At 45.4% G+C, this 16,827-nt stretch overlaps 1 protein-coding gene across 1 annotated transcript in view; it reads left to right on the top strand.

Annotated features, from left to right (window-relative positions):
* Positions 1–6,589, top strand: part of GLDN (gliomedin) — a 58,382-nt gene extending 51,793 nt beyond the window's left edge. Inside the window, exons 7-10 of the mRNA XM_070422891.1 lie at positions 106–189; positions 287–412; positions 1,564–1,714; positions 3,131–6,589. Coding sequence (XP_070278992.1) covers positions 106–189; positions 287–412; positions 1,564–1,714; positions 3,131–3,599 — 830 coding nt within the window. The 3' untranslated portion in view covers positions 3,600–6,589. The remainder of the gene's footprint in view (positions 1–105; positions 190–286; positions 413–1,563; positions 1,715–3,130) is intronic.
* The last annotated feature ends 10,238 nt before the right edge of the window (positions 6,590–16,827 follow it).

Raw genomic sequence — 16,827 nt, 5'->3', positions numbered from 1 at the left:
TGTTGTAAGGGATGCCTATGGGCCTAGATCTGGACTGGGGTGGGGAGTGATGCGTGCTCACTGTGCCGACTGCGCTTGCCCTGATTACTGTTGTTATTGTTTCAGGTGAGACATGTGCTGTCCCCAATGACGATACCTTGGTGGGAAAAGCCGATGAGAAAGTCAATGAACACCATTCCCCACAAGCGGGTACAGAAACAAAGCATCCTATTTCGAAATTCAGAAATTGGATGCCTTAAAGTCATAATTGGGAGGTGAGCAACTTTTTTCTCTCCTCCTTTGGTAGAATCCATGATCACTTCCATTGGAAACGCAACCCAAGTGCTGAAGGTCACGGAGACATTCGGGACTTGGATACGAGAGTCTGCAAACAAGAGTGATGAGCGGGTCTGGGTGACTGAACACTTCTCAGGTACCTTCACTTGGCAGGTGATCTGTACCTGTGTTGTTGTGTCTTCCATCTGCTGCCCGCCTGCAGGCTGATCCTCTTTGTGTCTGTCTGAAATCCCTGCTATCTGGTGTAACAATGACTCTTTATTTTAGGAAACACAAATGAGTGGGCAGAATACTTTCCTCCTTTGAGGACACTGATGGCGAACCTTGCTGTTCAGGTCACAGGGACATACACGATCAGGGCACCCCCAGTGTAGCTTTAGACAAAGTATCCAAAGGAAACCATGTCGTGTTATGACTGACGGCCTCAGAAAGCCCAAACACACAATGGGGGAGAATGTCAGAGATGAAGGCTTCTGCCCTGTCCCTTTGTCTGAAGTTGGCTCCACCCTGGGAGAGTACTGTTGGTCATCGGTCTCAGGTATCTGTTGGACAGAGCCCCCAGGAGAAGGTGAAGGGCCGCCTCCCAGGGACACTGCTCCTGCGTGTGACCCTTGTCACGCTGCCTCACAGGATGTGGTGAGGAACTGCTGGTCAGGGTAGCAGTGGCCTCACTCCAGAAGGGGTGTAGCCACGCTCGCTGGTCGGAGCAGTAGCTGAGATATGCGGCTTCGTTTCATCCAGGCTAACTGTCCAGCTGGCGGCGACTGCCCAGATGACCAGCCGAGAAGCATTCTGGGCTCAAGAGGAAAGAGCAATAATGTGAAAGAGCAGTAGCTGCTGTGGAGGCAGGAGGAGGCAGGAGGGACTGAACAGCTGTTCCCGGGTTTGGCCTCTGTCAGTCTGATAGAAAAGTTCATAAACAATCGAGAGTGGGGTGGGAAGGCTGACGGTTTTCCTGGAGCATAGCTGACGCTGTGGAGACTGCGTTCAAAAGACAAATCAGAATCCGTAGAAGAGAACTGGACTTTGAGTTTGGTCAGGTTACGGGGACATGACCAGGGTACCCCGCCTGTAGCTTATCCAATTTTAGGCCAAGTATCCAGAGGGAAACCATAGCATTGTGAGTTTAAGGGTCTGAGACTCTTCAAGCTGGACAAGGACCCTCCTTACAGGACATCTCCCTCCACTTCCCTCCATTTACCTCCCCCTCCCCCGCCAGACTCCCCCCCAGCTGTGATTGCCAGGCCAAAGGGCAGTAACAGCCTTTCCTGGGCTTCTCTCCTGCAGGCATCAGGGTGAAGGAGTTCAAGGACCAGCCCTCCCTGCTGAATGGCAGTTACTCACTCATCCACCTCCCGTATTATTTCCACGGCTGCGGGCATGCCGTTTACAACAACTCTCTCTACTACCACAAAGGGGGCTCCAACACCATAGTGAGGTGAGTCATGTGGGCCCCGCAGCACCTTCTCACGCATCCCAGACAGCACCTACTATGGTGCTTTAGTTCCCCAATCCCATCACTTTGTGCCCTCAGGGCCTGGCACGAAGGTCAGTCAGGACACGGATGATGAGCCCCTGGCCCAGCCCCTGCCCGGGTCTGCATTCATTGCTGGTCTGGACACCCAGAGTAAAGTTGGAGCCAGAGAGAAGGAGACCGGAGTGGTCAGAGGGGCAGCTTCTCATCCTCTGAGACAGGAAGCAGCCAGAACCCAGGGGCTCCCTCTGGCAGGAAGGTGTCACACCCCGAAGTCGGTCCCTGCCAGGACCGGACAGGGACCAAAAGGCAGTCCTGAGTTCCAGACGTTTGGAAGAAGCTGAGGTGGGCAGCCAGGCCTCTCAAGTCCCCTCCTTTCTGGTTCTCTCCAAACTCCAGTATTTCTTCATTGGACTCAGGTTTGTTAGGCTCAGTGCACATCCCCAGATCACAGGCTGCACGTTTCTTCTGCTGCTCAATGGCACCCTCTGGTGTTTTTCTTTTCTTGTAACTTAACATCCGAATTTTCATTCCTGCAGGCAGGTGCCTCTGGAATCATAAATTCCCTTTATGATTCAGTCTAGATTTGGAGTTGGTCAGATCAGACAGCCTCCAGGAGCTGAGGGCATGGGATCCCACACACAGCTCTATCTGTCCAGTCACCCACCAGCCATGACTTCGCTGCATCTCTTCCAGCTGGTGACCTTCTTCTTAACTTAGCCTGCTATGAAAATTTTTTAAAATATATTTTTATTGATTTCAGAGAGGAAGGGAGAGAAATGGAAACATTTATGATGAGAGAGAATCATTGGTCAGCTGCCTCCTGCATACACTCCCCGCCTCCCACTTCTCCCTCCCACCCCCACCCCCGCAATGGGGAGCAATCCTATAACCCAGCCATGTGCCCTGACCTCCTGGTTCATAGGTCGATGCTCAACCACTGAGCCACACCAGCAGGGCTGCTGTGAAATTTTTTACTTAAAATTCCAGCATGGGGTGGAGGAAGAACCCCCAAACTTGGAGTTACTTGTATCCTGGCTCTGTCACTTCTCCTTTTTCACTTGCAAAATGAAAGGACTGAACTAGGCCCCCTGCAGCTCCAGGAACCTTTGCGAAGGCATTTCAGGAGGTCAGCCAACACAGAACTCTTGAGGTGAAGGGCTTTTCCTGGGCTCACATGGCTGGGAGGTGAACACTTAGATGTCGTCACCATCCTTTACACCCCACTGCTCGTAGCACTGGGATGGACCAGCAGAACAACCTGGGAACGTACTAGAAATGCAGAGTCTCAGGTCCCGCCCCCGTTTAATAGAGGAGCCTAGAAAACCACCCTTGTCAGAAAAAATGGTGACTCGTATCTACTCTTTTTACACATTTCAGATTTGAATTTGGCAAAGGAACATCCCAAACTCTGAAGCTTGAAAATGCCTTGTATTTTGATCGAAAATACCTCTTTGCCAATTCCAAGACTTACTTCAATTTAGCTGTGGATGAAAAGGGCCTTTGGATTATCTACGCTTCCAGTGTGGATGGCTCGAGCATTCTGGTCGCCCAGCTGGAGGAGAGGACATTCTCCGTGGTGCAGCACATCAACACCACGTACCCCAAATCCAAGGCCGGCAACGCCTTCATTGCCCGAGGGATCCTCTATGTCACAGACACCAAAGACATGAGGATAACATTTGCCTTTGATTTGCTAGCAGGGAAACAGATCAATGCAAACTTTGATTTAAGAACTACTCAGTCTGTTCTTGCCATGTTATCATACAATATGAGAGACCGGCATTTATATTCGTGGGAAGATGGCCATTTAATGCTTTATCCTGTGCAGTTTTTGTCGGGGCATTGAACCAGTGACGCGATGCAGTCTGTTCCCCTCCGTAAACTTCCGATGTTCTCAGGCACCATTTCTATCCCAACAGAAAACTGTCTTCAAGGGGAGCCGGGGGCTTCGCTGTCATAATCTCATGACATGAGTGCTTATATGGTTGGTAAATGCCCTTTAAATTCAGATTCTTTAGAGGAAAATAACAGATTGGAAACCAAAATGACTAAGATTTGGTGATTCCTCCACAAACCAGCTGGGCAAGTTACCTCTCCCTTCCATAGGTAATATGAGAGAGCTGGCAACACGACGGGTGAGGTTTTCTCTACCTGTAGGGAATTCAGTGTTTCTTGGCTATTGCTGCTCTACAACTTTTATATATTTCATATATCAGCCCAATTGCTTGAGCAGTGAATTTCTTAGTGCCTACTTATATCTGGCACCCTGGGAAGCTGCCCTGGCCCTTTAAGGCTGCTGAGGTAGCACATTACCCAAAGTTTATTGCCTTTCTCTGTGTCTGCACCTGCCACCACAGCACCAGAACGGCCAGTATCCTCCGCTCCTGATCGCTGACCCAAGATGAGCAAAAGCAGTGCAGCTACATGTGCAGGTTTCCCAATAAGACAGACACAGGCCCCTCCAGGTTCCTATCAGTTTCCAATCCTGCTGGTTGGCAGCGGTGGGTCATAGACTGAATCCTCAGGTCTCACGGGCTCCTACCGCAGCTGTGTCTCCGCTGTCGGAGTGAGCACGAAATATTGTGCAGGCGTTAGCTGGCTACAACTATGGGGAGCACTCCGCAGTTTTCAGAAGAGAGGCACCATTCGTGGTTAACTGAAACAGGGGCAGGCAAACTGGCCCTTGGGCCCAAGCCAGCCCCTCAACTGTGTTTGTAAATAAACTTTTACTGTAACACAGTTAGTTACATGCATTATTATAATTAGTCTGTGGCTACTTTTGCTCTATAATGACAGAGTTGAGTCACTACAACAAAGTTGAGTAGTGGCCGCAAAGCCTAAAACATGGGCCGTCTGGCCCTTTGCCCTCCCTTGCTTTTTAGAATATAAAGAGAGCCTGATGCTTGGAAGGGCATATTCACCAGAGCTGTTTGTTATGTTTTGGTTTATTCCAGAGCAAGAAGTGGTCATTTATATGATTTGAGTTTTTGATAGAAGGAAAGGGTGAGGACAGTATAAAACTAAGTGGCCTTCCAAAAAGCAGTAGTGAACTGTCCCTTCTCCTATATAGTTTTAAAGGGTGTGCTCTGGTCCTCTTGGAAGCAGGAGAAAATCCAGTTTCACTTCCTCCTAAACACCCTGAAGTACGTCTATTTCTGCCAGCTTAGTTTTTCAAACATGCTTCAGCCCGGCGGGGCCACTGAGAGCAGAGAGGAACCTAGACAGTTACTGGGTCCTGCAGCCAGGAGGGCACATAAGGAAAATGTGACGTAGAGATTTTTCAGCAATTTGCCCTCATCGAATACAGATGTGTGTTCGGGGGAAGCTTCTGCAGCTTTTTGACTGGCGCCAAATCCACCCTCACTGCCCCTGAGTCCTGGTTTTGTATGTTACTAATAGAGGCATTTTCAAACTCGGGGGTACAGATTTGGATTTTAAATCTCTCCACCCCTGAAAATACTCAGGCAGTTATGAGGGAATTTTTTGTTGTGTTCTCAAAATAAGGGTTTCTGCAACCCCCTCCCCATACACACACACACACACACACACACACACACACATTAATTACATTGGTTGTGTTGTGTCATCACAGCTTCTAAAAATACTCTTTTCAGATTCATGTTTGTAGAAAAGTAGAGTTTCATGTTCAAGATCAATGTGTCTAATGAATGCCAGTCTGCTTTTAAAGTATTTAAATACGTGTGTTGCTGTCTCTGGACACAGGGGGCCTGGATATGAATATAATTTCATAGTAACAGCCATGTTAGTAATAATAGTAATTAATCGTATGTGTGGTAGCAACCAAATGGTTAGTTATTAAACTAGCATATATTCCTTTTAGGAAAAAGTTTTAGAAACCCCAGTCTTGCTTGATATCTGAGCTATCTTGGTTCCCTTAATTGTGGGTAAGGAATTATATATTCACTACCAGAGACGGTTGTACTGGAATGTGTGTTTTGATTTTGCTGTGGCGGAGTAATATGAGGACAGCTGAGTTTGATCAAGGTCTAATGGGTAATTTTATATGGTTGAAAGTTTGTTTTTACAGAGGGAAGAGAATAAAGATTTGACTCATTCTTTTCTGCAAGCCGCACTGGATTAAAGACAAAAAGGTGTGGGCTCACTGCTAAAACAGAATGTACAACCGAATGCTTTTAAGTCAAGATATCATTTTGGCCGTTTCCACTCTCACTCATTACCAAAGTTGCTTTAGAACACTTCCCAAATATCTGCACTTCTGATGTCAGAATCAAACCAGATAATTCTCTAGTTCCTCTTTAATCTATAGTAGATAGCTTCCCCCGGGGAAAGTAAATAAAAACCCCGTCCCAGCCTCAAAGGTAGGTTGGACCCTATTTCAAAGCATTTTTGTTCAACTGATAACCGCGCCCTCGTGAAGCCACGCAGGTGGTTACGGTCTCGGCGTATCTCGCAGCACAGGTGTTCTGACAGAGGAAGAGTCTGGCGTGAACGTTTTAAGATGAGGGGTTCTGATCGTAGGCATTTTGACCATCTTATTCCCCTCAAGGTCGCAAGGTGAAAAGTCAAGTGAGAGACCACAGTTCTTCAGGAGCCGGGTGTCCTTTTCCAGCAGCACGTTCTGGCGCTGTTTGATGTGGAAGCGTCTGAAGGAGTGTGTGATAGGCGTTTCCCCTCTCATCCAGCTGCTGTGACCTTGGGTATCACGTCATTAAAAGCCACGATTTCCCATCTGTAACCACAGATGCTGAACAATTCTGAACAACAGATTAATAACTGGGAATGTCTCTCTTTTGTTGTTGTAATTTATTTAACTTTAATCTACCTAGTCAATAAAATAATCACTGCTGAACACAATCACATATTGAAACAAGTGTATTTTATTTTTACCTCTTGATAATTTAGATGCAACATTTAAAAGAAAAACAACCCAAAACACTATTGTGGTGGAATTTTATTGGGTCGTTCCTCTGTCGAAACTTCTGCAATTTACTAGCTCCTCTGAATACTGAAAACTCACTGAAATGGGCTGTTTTTTCTATAGAAAGACATCGTAACTAGAACTAGATATACACAGCCAAAATGCAATGGAGATTTGCCCATTTTTTGGCATAGGCAAGGCACCTGAAAAGAACATAACATTGGAGCTAAATATAAAAAGAAACAAATTTTAAAAACTGGATTTGTGTGAATTTGGACAAGTCTCTTAATCTTCAGAACCTCGTTTCTTTTGTAAAATGTTGATAACAGCATTACTTAACCTCCTTTGATTTTTCTTTATGAAATAAGAAATGCTCTGAAATAATATAAGCCTTGATAAATTATAGCTGTTACTTTTATATCCATTTCTATGAGAAACTGGAGTGACCCTGTTCTTATAGCTTTATTCAAGGGCTGGTTAGGCACACAGCGTTGACTGTTTCTATCTGCTGGTCTGTTTGATTAGCTAGTTAACACTTCACACCACCAAAAAAATGTCCTTTAGTTATACAACAAATTTACAATAAAACTGCCCCCAAATTTAAAAAAAAGTTTAAGAACACCCTGCTTTGCCCTATAGAGCTTCTTTATAACCTCCTCTAGAAGTGTCTCTGTTAGTGGGTGGCCCAGGCATGCACTGCTGATGACTTTTGTCATTAAAATATAAAGCAAAAAGAGAAAACCCACGAAGAAAATAGTAGTCTTGCTCTTTCAGACTTTGCATGTGATGTTAAGATATCCATTCTTACATTCACTGCAAGACATAAAATAAGAATGTAATTAATCTGCCTCACTATTTTCCCTCCAAGCAATCTGCTATGATCAGGCCCCAAAGCTGAGCTATTTAAGACTCTGTGGTTAAGATCCTAACATCTATAAAAAACGTAATTCTAAAATTGCTAGGTTCCCAGCCACCTGGCATTGTCAGTGTCCCAAACTCATTGCCAAGAGGCCACATGCATAGTCACAGGATTACAAGAGGCCATCACTAGAGGGGTCTTCACAGAACACCCAACCAACCCTCTCACCTTAACTCTGAGAACGTGAAGCCAGAGAAGGTAACACCACCGCTTAAGCGCCAGCATGCGTCCACAGGAGACACTGTGTCCTGACTTTGTGATCATGTTTTCCACCACCTCCTGCTGCTTCCAGAGTAAGGCTCTGGTCCTTGTAACTAGAAAATGAAAATAGTTAACTTCGAATATTTTTTTAAAACATCCCTTTTTAAAAACCGGACTTAGAGGAATAAGCCAAACCCAGCCCAGTCCAGAGATACTCCCCGCAACGTTGTCAGCACGGCGATGCCAGCCATCACCCTGGGAGGCAGACGCACGTGCCCAAGCCCAGCACCTGGGTTATCCCCAAACTACCACCCCTGCTGGAGGACCCTCCCAAAGTTCTAGAGACGCCAAAGTAGCCACTGCTTGGTGCTCACATCTATATGCCATGTCTCTCCTAGGCAACTTCACTTTGTCCATATTACTTCATTTAACCATAGATGCGCAAGTGAAACTGTCCTGAAATATCATCTATTCTCTCATCCTGTCTGCAAATGTGGTGGGCACTGCGTTGCACCCGCTGCTCCTTGGATTCCACATCAGGAAAGACCTTTTGCCCCTGGTGCTGGGAGTGCTGTCAGCGTATATATATATATCTCAGCTGTCTGCCCCTTCGTAACTGCCTGGGCTGCAGTGACCCCTTCCGCGGGGCACATCCCCTCATCCAGTGGCTGCTCTGGGCGTGAGTATAAAGCCCAGCCCAACTCAGAATGACTCTATGGGGCCACTGTAGTGCCAGAGCCCCCATGGGGTCAGCCTCGTGTGTCTCTGAGTCTTCCCTCCATCATCTTGCTTCTGTTGCCTCCGTGCATAGGTATTGAACTAAAGCCCTCTTTAGTGACACCCTGCTGGCTAAAGTCCATCTCAGACTTGCTTCCTGGAGAACCCAACCAGTTGTAGGGTTGACCCGCTGAAATTTTAATTTCAGGTAAAGAACAACAACATTATGTTCCAACCATAATATTTCTACTAAAAATTACATATTGAAATCCATTTTTAATCATGAGTCCTGTATTTATATTTGTTGAACTTGGTAACCCTAACCAGGTATAGTCCCAGAAAGAAGCCCTGAAGATGGGGGTTTGTGGTTGGACCATTCACCACCCTGTTTGCAGTGAGGACCCATCGCTGGGAGTAGATGGGCCACAAATAGCCACTGGGACAGGGAGGTGGTCCCACATTACAGCTCCCACTGGTGATCATCTGGGATGGTATACATTAGCGAATGTGATGTATCAAGTGATGGAGATTCATGGACTAAAACAGTGGTTCTCAACCTTGGCTGCACATTAGAATCACCTGGGAATCTTTTGAAAATCCTGATTTCTGGGCCTCATCCTCCGGAAATTCTGTTTCTTTGTTATGGGGTGGGGCCACAACATTAGTAACAAAGAAACAGAATTTCCGGAGGATGGGGCCCAGAAATCAGGATTTTAAAAAGATTCCCAGGTGATTCTAATGTGCAGCCAAGGTTGAGAACCACTGGACTAAAAGCATAATGGAATCAGGTGGTTATTCCTAAGCTTGATTGACCCTCTGGAAAAACATAGGAGAAAGCTGAGAGTAATTAATTACTAGCTGAAAGCTACAGGGGGAGCACACAAAGAGGTTCTCTGCTCCAGCAGTAACGGGAGGACCAGACGCCGGACTTAAAGCTGCTCCCAGGAAAGTTAAACGCCCAGCAAAAGAAGGTCGCTAAACCAAGGTGAGGACCTGGACAAGGTGGGGAGGCCCGGGGGGCGGGGGGGGGGGGGGGGGGGGGGGGCGGGCGGAATATCTGGACTGGCTGCTTCCAAGGTGTAGTTTGTATGTTGTTTGCGGTCATTTGGAAATAAAGGGGAAATTTAAGGATGGGTTAAACCAAGCTTGTTGGCAATTATTTTTCTCTAAAAAGCCTGATAATAAATATTTTAGCCACACGGTCCCTGTTGCAACTACTTAACTCTGTTGTTGTAGCTGGAAACAATATATAAACGAGTGAGCATGGCCATATTCCAATAAGACTTTTCGGACACTGAAATTTGAATTTTATAATTTTCATGGGTCGCCCAATGTTTTTATTTTGATTTTTTTAACTGTATAAAAATGTAAAAACTATTCTTAGCTTGCACAAAAACAGGTGGTGGGCCCAATTTGACCTAAAGGCCCGTTGGCCAAGCCGTGGTGTGACAGTGATTTATAAAAACTGTACCTTTGGTCTTCCTCCCAGTTCTGGCACAGAACTCCTAAAACCCTAAAAAGTTCCTGTGAGGAGAGTTATAAAGGTGTCTTTCCTTATGTTAATGAGGTGGCTTTTGGAAAATCCCTAGGAACCAACCACGTGATTGGAGAGTTGGATCTCTGGAAGGGAGTGAGGCTGGAGGTTGAAGAGTTTGCCAATGGCCAATGATTTAGTCAGTTATGCCCGTGCAATGCCCGTCCATGAAAACCAGAAGGAGAGGGTTCAGAGGGCTTCTGGGTTGGTGAACGTGTGGAGATGCAGGGAGAGGGGTGCCCTGGAGAGGGCAGGAAAGCTCCCCGCTCTCCCGGTACCTCACCCTGTGCATCTCTGCCACCTGGATGTTCCTGGGTCATATCCTGTTTCTCTGCATTCTGTGAGCTGCTCTAGCAAATTAATTGAACCTGAGAAGGAGGTTGTGGGAACCTCTGATCTATAGCAGGTTGGTCAGCAGCACAGGTGGTAACCAGGACTGGTGGTTGTCATCTGAAGCGGGGGTAGTCTCGTGGGACTGAGCCTTGAACCTGGGAGATCTGATCTCATGCTGTCTCTAGGTAGAGCAGCCGTCAGGATTGAGAGGAATTATAGGTCACCCAGCTGGTGTCCAAGAATTGCGTGGTGTAGGGAAACACCTGCACACAGCTGGTGTCGGAGTTACTGTGAGTGTGGCTACATTGTGAGGGTAAAGGAGAAGCTGAATTTGTTCTTACCTGGGTTAAGCTCATGCTACCTCCCACGGTGCTTATATTTAAGAACATTTTATTGGCCCCTCCTTGAGGATGGGGGTCACTGTGTCAACTTAAAGACTGCTGCGCACATAGGGTGAGATACTTTTTTTATTTTCTCCAAAGCCTAGAAAAGGAATACCACAGTGGTGGCAACATCAATGCCATCATCATAGTTCACATTTATCGAGTGCTTACTGTGTGCCAGGCACTGTATTAAATGCTTCAAATGTATGAACTCATGTGATCCTCCCGGGAAGCCCTTAAAGTGTAAATTTCATCATCCCCATATTCCAAACTAAAAGACATTAAGAAACTCACCCACTGTCCCTGAGCTTGTAAATGGTGAAATTAGGATTCGAATTTAGGAAGTCTGACACCAGAGCCCACACTGTGGGCAACTATTCCTTCCTGCCGCTCAGACAGAACACCAAAGATTTCTCCATTCTTTTTGGCTCCTTTGACCTTTTCCAGTGCAATAAGGGCTAAAGTCACACCCACATGCCGGAGGTTGAGCTAGCCCTTGTCTGTCTTTGTCAGACTGGGTCTTGCTTGTTCCTAGCCATCTGGCAATGAAATACTGGCAACCTGATTTACTTGGGCATTTCTCTGTTTGCTCTCTCTTTTTTAAAATATGTTTTTATTGATTTTTTTTAGAGAGGGAGAGGGATAGAGAGATAAAAACATCATCGATCAGCTGCCTCCTGCACGCCCCCCACAGGGTACTGAGCCCACAACCCGGGCATGTGCCCTGACCAGGAATCAAATTGGCGGCCTCTTGGTTCCTGGGTCAATGCTCAACCACTGAGCAACATTGGCTGGGCCTTGCTCTCTCTTTCTCTCTCCAACCTACCCCTCTTTCTGCTCTAAAAGGGCTAATATGAACATATACACTCCAGCTTTCTTTTGGTCCATGTGAGTAAGGCATATCTTTTCCCGTTCTTTCGCTTTGAATCTCTCCATGTCATTAAAGTTCTTGTGCAGCATGTGTTTGGGTCTTGTTTCACCCCCCCGTCTGCCTATGCCTTTAATTAAGGTATTTAAGGCACTAGTAAAGTCTGGCCTGGTGCGCCGCCTGCTTTTGTAAATAATATCTTATTGGTATGCACTATGTCCGTTCAATTCTGTATTATCTATTTACTAGTGGCCCGGCGCACAAATTCATGCATGTTGAAAGGAAATTAATTAGAAGAAATATTTTAATATCACTATTTGCCCTTTCTCTATAAAGAAGTGTTAACCAGATTCATGACTGACAATGACAGATCAAATCACACGTGTGTGATTGGCACCAGTGATGAAGCCAGGGCTGCGAGGGAAGCCCAGGTCCTGGGTGCCAGAGGGAAGCTGGTGCCGGTAGCCAGGGGAAGGAAGGCCTACTCTTGCACAACTTTTGTGCATCGGGCCTCCAGTTTTGAAATAAAATGAACAGTTAATTTTTTCTTGGTGCCGAAGATGAAGGCCAAATACTCCACCTACCCTGCCCGACACTCATTGTGGTTTTAATTTGCATTTCTCTGATGATTAGTGACTTAGAGCAACTTATCATATGTCTGTTGGCCATCTGTATGTCCTCTCTGGAGAAGTGTCTATTCAGGACCTGGGCTGATCAGGGGAAGGCGCCACCCTCATCACCCTGCTGCTGCTGCTGCTGCTGCCACTGCGGCCGTCACAGATGCCAAGGTGTTTTCATCAACACGGACTCCAATCCCTTCACCATGAAAAAATGACAACTTTCTTTAGGCATTTTCAAGATGTGTCTTTCATAGGATATGATCTTTCTTTCTTTCTTTCTTTCTTTCTTTCTTTCTTTCATCCTCACCTGAGGATATTTTTTCACTGATTTTTAGAGAGCATGGAAGAGAGAGGGAAAGACAGAGAGAAACATCAATGTGAGAGGCACACTTCGATTGGTTGCCTCCTACATGAGCTCTGACCTGGGCCCCGGCCAGGGAGGAGCCTGCAACCTAGGTATATGCCCTTGATCAGAATCGCACCCAGACCCTGCGGTCAGCAGGCCAAGACTCTATCCACTGAGCCAAACCGGCAGGGCAGGATATGACATTTCTTAGCTCCTCCAGCAGTGGACCTTCGTTTTTTCCTCCAAGAGTGAGTTGGAAAAACCCTAGAGCAGTGGTTCTCAACCTTCTGGCCCTTTAGATATAGTTCCTCATGTTGTGACCCAACCATAAAATTATTTTCGTTGCTACTTCATAACTGTAATGTTGCTACTGTTATGAATCGTAATGTAAATATCTGATATGCAGGATGGTCTTAGGCGACCCCTGTGAAAGGGTCGTTTGATCGCCAAAGGGGTCGCGACCCACAGGTTGAGAACCGCTGCCCTAGATCATCTTCTTGGATTCTTACTACCCAAGTTACCAAGAACACTGTGAGTGGTGTACAGGGAGCTTAGCCAATGAGTGGTCAGAAAAGGTGTTTCATCTGGAGTTCATGCGCAGAGGCGGAACTGCTGGTGCACTGTGGCTGGTGGGGGCTCCCCTGTGTGTGTCTCCGCTCCAGGCCTGCGCGGGCGGCTAGGAGGGGCCCCCCTGTGTGCGTGTCTGCTCCGGGCCCCTGCCAGCGGCTGGCGCGGGCCCCCCTTTGTGTGTTTCCGCTCTGGGCCCGCTCCAGCTGATGCAGCGGCTGGGGCAGGCCCCCCTGTCTCCATGCCTGTGCCATCCGTGGCTAATCTCACCATGCACGCAGTCTCCTCCCGCCTATCTGCCCACGCAACCTCCTCGTGAGCCGGTCGTGACTGTTACGGCATCCCAGCATAATTTGCATATTACTATATATATATTTATATGTATATATAAAATAAAAGCATAATATGCAAATCAACCAAACAATCAAACAGCAGAACAACCATCCAGACGACCATGCTATGACACCCACTGGCACCGGGCCAGCCAAGGCAGGTGTGATGCGATTGGATTGGGGCCCAGCCATCGCCCCATGATCGCCCTCCAGAGGGAGGCCCAGGTCACGGGCCAGCAGGGTGATCAATCGGGGGGCTCCATGATTACCCCAAGAGGAAGCCCCTGGCCACTGACCAGCAGACTGCAGCGGATGGGTGGGGCCTCCCTCTGCAGGCACAATCGATTACATGATCGCCCTGCAGAGGGAGGCCCAGGTCACCATCCAGTGGGCTGCGGCGGGTGGGCGGGACCTCCCTCTTTGGGGTGATCCATGATGGAGCCCTACGATCGATCACCCAAAGAGGGAGGCCCAGGCTACCTGGCGGCAGTGCATAGCCTGGGCCTCCCTCTGCAGGGGCAATCCATCACAGAGCCCCAGCTGAGTGGGCAAAGCCTACCTCTTTGGGGCAATCATGGAGGAGCCCCAGTCAGGTGAGCAGGGCCTACCTCTTTGGGGTGATTGATGGCAGGGCTCCCGGACTGTGAGAGGGCACAGGCAAGGCTGAGGGATTCCCCCCTTCCTCAGTGCACAAATTTTGTGCACCGGGCCTCTAGTTGGTGTATAAAAATGCAACTGATTTCTGAATATTTATTTTGTATCTTGCTATTTTACTGAATTCATTTATCAGTTCTAATAGTTTTTTTATAGAATCTTTAGAGATCTCTATTTATAGTATTGTCATCACCAAATAAAGACTGTTTTACTTCTTCTTTTCCAATTTGGGTGCTTTTTATTTCTTCTTATCTGATTCCTGTGGCTAGAATTTCCAGTACTATATTGAAAGTGGCTAATTTTAAGAGAAATGCTTTTCGTTTTTGCCCATTGAGTATGATGTTGGCTGTGGGTTTGTCATATATGGCCTTTATTACATTGACGTATGTTTCTCTAACACAATGGTTCTCAACCTTGGCTGCACATTAGAATCACCTGGGAATCTTTTGAAAATCCTGATTTCTGGGCCTCATCCTCTGGAAATTCTGTTTCTTTGTTATGGGGTGGGGCCACAACATTAGTAACAAAGAAACAGAATTTCCGGAGAATGAGGCCCGGAAATCAGGATTTTAAAAAGATTCCCAGGTGATTCTAATGTGCAGCCAAGGTTGAGAACCACTGCTCTATTGCCTCTTTGCTGAGAGTTTTTATCTTAAATGGGTGCTGGATTTTATCAAATACTTTTTCTGCATTTATTGACATGATCATGTGATTTTATGCTTCATTTTGGTTTTGTAATGTATCATATTTATTGATTTGTGGATGTTATACCAAACTTGTATCCCCAGAATAAATCCTACTTGATCATGGTGTGTTATCTTTTTAATATATTGCTGGGTCTTGTTTGCTAATATTTTGTTTATAATTTTAACATCTATATTCATCAAGTATATTGACCTATAATTTTTTTCTTTATAGTGTCTTAATCTGGTTTGGAATTAGGATAATTCTGGCCTCATAAAATGAGTTTGAGAGTCTTCTGTCCCTTTGAATTTTTTAGAATAGTTTGAGGATAGGTGTTAGTTCTTCTTTAATGTTTGGTAAAATTCACCTATGAAGCCATATGGTCCAGGACTTTTGTTTGTTGAGAGTGTTTTTATTACAGCTTCAATTTCATTAGTTGTAATCTGTCTGTTCTGATTCTCTGATTCTTCCTGATTCAGTTTTGGAAAATTGTATGTTTCTAGGAATTTATCCATTTTGTACAGATTACCCAATTTTTTGGCATATAGTTGTCCATACATTTTCTTACAATCCTTTGTATTTATTTGGTGTCAGTTGTTACTTCTCCTCTTTCACTTCTGGTTTTATGTATGTGGGTCTTCTCTCTTTTTTCCTTTTTTTCTTTTCTTAAATATATTTTATTGATTTTTTACAGAGAGGAAGGGAGAGAGATAGAGAGTGAGAAACATCGTTCAGCCGCCCCCTGCACATCTCCTACTGAGGATGTGCCCGCAACCCAGGTACATGGCCTTGACCGGAATCGAACCTGGGACCTTTCAGTCCGCAGGCCGATGCTCTATCCATTGAGCCAAGCCGGTTTCGGCAATACCTCTTTTTTTCTTGATGAGTCTGTCTAAAGCAGTGGTTCGCAACCCTTCTGGCCCTTTAAATACAGTTCCTCATGTTGTGACCAAACCATAAAATTATTTTTGTTACTACTTCATAACTGTAATGTTGCTACTGTTATGAATTGTAATGTAAATATCTGATATGCAGGATGGTCTTAGGCAACCCCTGTGAAAGGGTCATTCGACCGCCAAAGGGGTCGCGACCCACAGGTTGAGAACCGCTGGTCTAAAGGTTTATCAATTTTATCTTTTCAAAGAACCAGCTCTTGGTTTCATTGATCTTTTGAAGTGTTCTTTTTTTTAGACATTTGTTTATTTCTGCTCTGATCTTTACTATTTCTTTCCTTCTACTCACATTGGGTTTGTTTCTTGTTCTTTTTCAAGTTCCTTTAAGTATAAAGTTAGATTGTTTATTTCTAACTTTATTTTTGTTTCTTGGTATAGGTCTGTAATGTTATGAATTTTCCCTTACTTCTGCTTTCACTGTGTCCCACAGATTTGGGGTTGTTGTGTTCTCATTTTCATTTGTTTCAAGGTATTTTTTAATTTCTTCCTTGATCTCATTGTATCCCATTCATTGTTTAATAACATGTTATTTAGCCTCCATATCTTTGTGGGTTTTTCAGGTTTTCTTCTTGTGATTGATTTCTAGTTTCATACCCTTATGGTCAAAAAAGATGCTTGATCTGATTTCAATCTTCTTAAATTTATGGAAACTTGTTTTGTGATTTAATATGTAATCTATCCTAGAAAATGTTCCATGTGCACATGCAAAGAGTGTATATTCTGCTGCTTTGGGTGAAATGCTCTGAAGATATAAATTAAATTCAACTGCTCTAGTGTGTCATTAAGGCCACTGTTTTCTTGTTGATTTTCTGTCTGGAAGATCTATCCATTGATGTTAATGTGGTGTTAAAATCCCCTACTATGACTGTATTACTGTCAATTTCTCCCTTTATGTCCATCAATATTTGCTTTATATATTTAGGCGCTCCAATGTTGGGTGCATAAATGTTTACAGGGGTTATAGCCTCTTGTTTGGGTTGCTCCCTTCATTATTATGTAGTGTACTTCTTTGTCTCTTACTATAGCCTTTATTTTATAGTCTGTTGTGTCAGGTATAAGAATT

The sequence above is a fragment of the Myotis yumanensis genome, unplaced genomic scaffold (genome assembly GCF_028538775.1).
Source record: "Myotis yumanensis isolate MYYU_CA2020_CCGP unplaced genomic scaffold, mMyoYum1.0.hap1 SCAF_1, whole genome shotgun sequence".
NCBI lineage: Eukaryota > Metazoa > Chordata > Mammalia > Chiroptera > Vespertilionidae > Myotis > Myotis yumanensis.
This window is presented reverse-complemented; position numbering and strand designations above follow the sequence as displayed.